At 37.0% G+C, this 5,447-nt stretch overlaps 1 protein-coding gene across 1 annotated transcript; it reads left to right on the forward strand.

Annotated features, from left to right (window-relative positions):
• Positions 1-2,578: 2,578 nt before the first annotated feature.
• myct1b (myc target 1b) lies at positions 2,579-5,318 on the forward strand. Its single transcript, XM_042500695.2, has 2 exons — positions 2,579-2,739; positions 4,136-5,318. The coding sequence occupies exons 1-2, from the start codon at positions 2,685-2,687 to the stop codon at positions 4,627-4,629; spliced, it is 549 nt and encodes a 182-aa protein (XP_042356629.1). The 5' UTR covers positions 2,579-2,684; the 3' UTR covers positions 4,630-5,318.
• Positions 5,319-5,447: the final 129 nt, after the last annotated feature.

Below are 5,447 nucleotides of genomic sequence, written 5' to 3' on the forward strand. Positions count from 1 at the left end.
AAAATTGTTATATTGAGGAAAAGCATGAATTTAGTGTGAACAGCGAAACTTACTCCAGTACTGAATTTGGCAGGTAACTGCAAGGAGTTAGTTTGTACTCTGCCAGCTGGTGTCTCTTGCTTATTAGTCAAAATTGTGTGATGAGTTTAAAAAAAAAACCACACATAATGTGCCAAAAGGCACCGTACTGAATATGTTTAAAGTTATGTAAAACTAAGTTTTACTGTAAACCATACTTCCTTGCTGCTTTCAAACAAAACTTAGTTTGTCACAACTGGTTTGTATAATGATGGACTTAGACGCAAACAGTCCAGGCAAAAATGATGATTTTCACTAAATTATTGGAGAAATCAGCTTACAGACAGATTCTAGCAGACGGACAGATATGCAGGTACAGGCAGCCATACAACAGAGGCAAAAATTATGCAAAAACTAGCAAAACAAAGTGCAAAATGTACAAGAAAATTCCCTGAAAATTAGAAAATAAAATCAAAGAAATATAAAGTAAAAGAAAAAAAATATAAGGAAATCACCACCCAAAAGTGCTTAATAAATAATATTTCTGTTAAATAATTTCAAAAAATCTATTATGAAGACAAATATATCAGGTTGTTGGTTTTTTTTTTTTAAATTTTCCCTCATTTCTTTAAAGATAATTTTCCAAAAACAATTTCTTGCAGTTTGCGGGACAGCTCTTGCTATGTTCTTCATAGCCTTTTTTCTTGTGTTTTCACAAGAAATCAAACCAATTTGTTCAGATTTCAAAGGTTTAAATACTTGTGTACGTGTCACAGAGCAAGAAAAGTGATGTGGATCCAGGTTTCAAAGGGTTAAAGAAGTGGAAATTACCCTGCATAAGTTTGACTGGTCTGATTAGGGGAAACAGGAAGCAGGTGGGCGGGGAAGGTCTGTTAACTTCAGGGTTAATGAGGGAAAAATGGGATCGGGAGTGGAGATGACACTGGGGGAACAGAGGGTTACTGCAGGACAGGAGGGAGCGGATGGAGTCAGATATGACTGCAGCGGGCCAGGTGGAAAAATTAAAGTACATTTGGTGTACTCATAACTCATAATTTTAAATTAATGTAGGAAATAGTGACCTACTACTTCATAGTTAGAATCATATAATAAAACTGAAATGCAATCCTTACAAGTCTGCAGCTGAATTCAGATATTTCTTGAATGATTTGTCTGGTGATCCTCCAGTCTTTATGATACAGATCATGGTGACTGAGGGGGTAAAAGCTGCAGTTTCCCCCAAACGAATCGTCATTGTTAGTACTTTGGCGCCATCTGTAGGTGAAATTCCCACACATAAAACTCTAAAGCCCCTTGCTTAATGAAACAGTTTGAGAAAGGATTTTGGATTTAGAGTTTGTTAAACCATAGAAGAGTGCTAATGTCTAATAAAGGCATGACTTCAAAACAAACCCTCAAAAATATATAAATCTGTCCACCTGCAAAATTGGACTCAAATTTACACAAACTAACCAGGATGAAACTCTCAATGACCAGAAATACACACAAAAAGCCCATAAAGGAACTGCAAATAGTGACTACAGAGAGACACAAAACAACCACAAAGAAACACAAAAAGAGAGCAACACAAGCATAAAGAAACTCAAAATGTATACAAAGACACACAAAATATTCACAGAGACATAAAAAGACTACAAAGAGACACAAAATGACCACAAAGAAACATAAAATGACTTTAAAGAGACACAAAACAACCACAAGGAAACACAAAAAGACCTTAGAGAAACACAAAACATCCATAAAGAGACACATAAAGAGACAAATGTATACAAAGTGATGTAAAACATCCACAGAGACATAAAAAGACTACAAAGAGACACAAAACGACCACAGAAGAGACACAAAATAACTACAAAGAGACATTAAACAACCACAAAAAATTACGAAACTGTCACATACAAAGATTCCACAATAAGACACAGCCCCCCCAAAAAAGAAAGATGCATTAAAACTATAGAGTCGCAAAATATCAGTAAAAAAGGCAAAAGTTAACTCCTTTGTAGGAGAGGTGGTGGGGCCTGTTATTTGTCCCTGGGGGCCCATTTCGTCATGATACGCCTGTGGATGTACCTGATTACTGTATCAGCTGTTGAGCTGCATAATGTCAGCATGAGGACTCTGAGGGCAGGAGTGAAGTGGGAACGGAGCAACAATTGAAGGAAATCCCCACAGAAACTGGGAGCTTGATAGCCTGCACACTCTCCAGTGAATGGTTAAATTTTCAGTTTCGTTTATCCAGAACTTTGTCAAGACACTCGGAAAAACTGCCAAGCGTTTTCACGTCAGAAGATTGTAAAGTTTTACTGGTTCTAATGTATTTTATCTAATCTTACAGCCCTATCAAGAACTTGGTTAGAGCAAAAATGACAACACAAGAAACTAAGCCAATAAAGCCATTGTTGAAAGTATCGATCCCAAGGAAATGATGCAAAAGGAAACAACCCTGTTTCCCAGTGTTATGTCCCACACAGATAAGCAATGCACTTGCTAATTTTAAAGCCAGAAAGGGAAGGAAGCATGACAGCAAAGTTTCCGCCAGACCAAACACTGCAGAGGGGGAAAAAAGCAAAAAGCCTGTCTTGGAAAAAGCTTCATCCGTCTGCTTGGAGTCAGTGTGGAGTTTAACACCAACTTATGGTGGCACCATGGCTCATAATGAAACACATCCCCTTTTGGAGATACTAAAATCATTTAATACTGGTGAGTATGTTTGTATTTGTTTCTTAAAAATATCTAGGGACTGATTCCCAAAGCTACTGTTTAGGAGTAGCATGTTTGCAATGTAAAAATGCAGATTAGTGTTGAAATCAATGTTTATTGTCATTGTCAGTTAATGTGTTGATTATTTTCTTTATTTAATCCATGAGTTGTTTGGTTGGTAAATCAAGCTGGAATCAAGCTGATTAATCAATTATCGGATTAGTTGGCAATTAATTTCATAGTTGACATCAATAGACCAATTGGAGGAATTATTAGTGGAGAATGGGTAAAAGAAAGGATGACTTGCTGCATATCTTTTTATTGGTGACATATAAATAATAACTACAATAACTCTATTTCTATACCTCAATAGCAAGTCAGGTTAATGAAAGTGTTCTCAATGGGGAAGAAATAAAAGCAAAATTGCATGTAAAGATAGACAGTTTTTTTAATGTATGGGCCCCTGTAATTATCTGTTTGATTACCAAAATAATAAAGTGCTCAGAAAAAACATTGATAACTTAATTCACTTCATTGGTTAATTGTTGCATTAACCAACGAAGTTGTTAATGTTGTTCCATCTCTGTTTCTGTCTTTCTACTACTGAAACACAATCAAAACAGTAAATATGTTCCCTACATTTCAAAGAAGTTTTCAGAAAAAAAAGTCTTTTAAATCACAGCTTAAAATGTTTCTGTTTGCTGTTTTTTATTATTAAATTACAGGGGTATTTATTAATCTGTCTTTGCATTCTAACATTTTTCTGTTTTTGTCAATTTTATTCCATTGAAGCTTATTTATTTGGTACAATTCTTTTAAAATCATATTTATGTCTTTATATAGTCTTATGTTTAGGTCTTATATAAAGCACCTTAAATTTACTTGTTGCATAAGGCGCATATAAACTTCCCATGAACAACTTTTCCTGAGAAGTCAGGAAACTTTCGCAATCGACATCCATGTGCAGTAGTGTACCGAATGACCTCATTTCAGGAAGAACGTGACAATCAAATGTAGAAAAAAAAAAGTGGAGTTATTTTCTTTCAGTTCAACACACTGCATAGACAGTGAACCCACATGCAGGTATGATGTAAGATTTTATATAACGTTGTTCCCAGTATAGCAGTCCGGCAATAGCAAATCAATAACAAAGAACAAAATTTCCTGAAAGAAATCTGGCACATATGAGATATTCAGCTGATGCAACTGCTCCTCTTCCATGCTAATAAGATTTTATTTCTAACTTGAAATGCAACTGACACGTCCATCACTGTCTGGGGAAATAATCTCTCCCATTTATAGAACAACAAAAGACATCCTGTTTTATTCTGCTAAGCATTTCCCAGAGTATTTCTTCTTTCCTGACACTTTGCATTGATTTTTTTCTCTTTTCCAGGCGATATGATTTTAGCCTTCTGTTTATCTATGCTTGTGGGCCTGCTGCTGGGTGCTCTGGTCTACGTTCTGTTGACGTGGGCATCAAGGCGCCAGGCCACCGCCAAGATCACCAGGCGCTCTAAGAAAAGATCCAACACTTCAAACGCAAACATGAGCAACCAGCTGGGCCTTTACAGGAGCACTTTTCTGAGCGTCTACAGACAGCCCTCTCTGGAGCCGGTGGGCCCTCTGGGGAGTAAGCCCGGCTTAGAGACTTCAACCTTTCGCCCTCTGCCCAAAAGGAGCAGGGCCGGCCTGGAGATGGGAGAGGACACGCTGGTCACGACTGAGGACACAGCAGCTTCAAACTCATCCGAATCAGCATCCCTCGTCCCAAATAAGAGACATTCCTTCTGGTTGGGGAACAATGGACTTAAAGGATTCCTCCCCTCACAGACTCCCCCCCCTGCATACGACAGCGTCATCCATGCCTTTGAAGAGACATGCACTTGAATCTGTCCACTTAAATACAAGAACTGGAAAAACACAACATGCTGGGATTACACAGGACTTTATGGCTCTTTGTTAGACCATTTCTGACACTTTTCAGTCTAAAGCAGCGTATTCTTAACTGAATAAGATGCTTCCATAGCCATCAAGTCTCAGCTCAGTATTATATTATGAGATCAGAGCTGCATCTAACCATTATTGATCACAGGGGGAGCTTGGTATTGGGTGGCATGCTTTTCATTCTCTGTCATATTTCTTTGGCATAATTTATGTTACAATATTCTCACCAAGAGGAAATTATGTGATTTGCAGTTACAGTCATGTTGTGCATTTGTGCCAACTAATAAAGTCACGACTTTAATACTGTCCTTCAAAAATATATAAATCTGTCCAACTGCAAAATTTTAATGACATTTACACAAACTAACCAAAGAACCAACTAAGCAAGGTTTCTCAGTGCCCAAGGGGAATTCTTCAAATATCTAGAAAATCCTAACACTGGAGTAAATGTAGCAAGCAAATGATTGCAGCTCTAATATACTTGTTTGTGACCACAATAGAACATCTCATGGCCCATGATGGAGTAAAGAGAATCTGGGTTTGGATTTTTCTCTGATCGTGCGAAGATGAGGGAAATACTGTGTGCTAGATAGTTCTGTTATCTAAAATCACAATAAAGATTTAATGATGAATTTCTTGTGCATTTTGTACATAAATTGAACAATAGAAATCAGTTTGTTTATTTGAAATGAGAGTAAATCTAGTGCCATAACAAAGTACTTAAATGTGAAAGAGAGGAAAGATATCAGTAACCTAATTAA

This window comes from Plectropomus leopardus, chromosome 14 (assembly GCF_026936395.1).
Source record: "Plectropomus leopardus strain MGB_pleo_1.0 chromosome 14, ASM2693639v1, whole genome shotgun sequence".
NCBI classification, from domain to species: Eukaryota; Metazoa; Chordata; class Actinopteri; order Perciformes; family Serranidae; genus Plectropomus; species Plectropomus leopardus.

What these genes read in the sequence shown, in the direction of transcription:
- myct1b (XM_042500695.2), top strand. Translation starts at nt 2,685, where the DNA reads ATGGCTCATAATGAAACACATCCCCTTTTGGAGATACTAAAATCATTT. An exon ending in ACTAAAATCATTTAATACTG is followed by an intron (nt 2,740 to 4,135) that starts GTGAGTATGTTT and finishes TCTCTTTTCCAG; the next exon opens with GCGATATGATTTTAGCCTTC.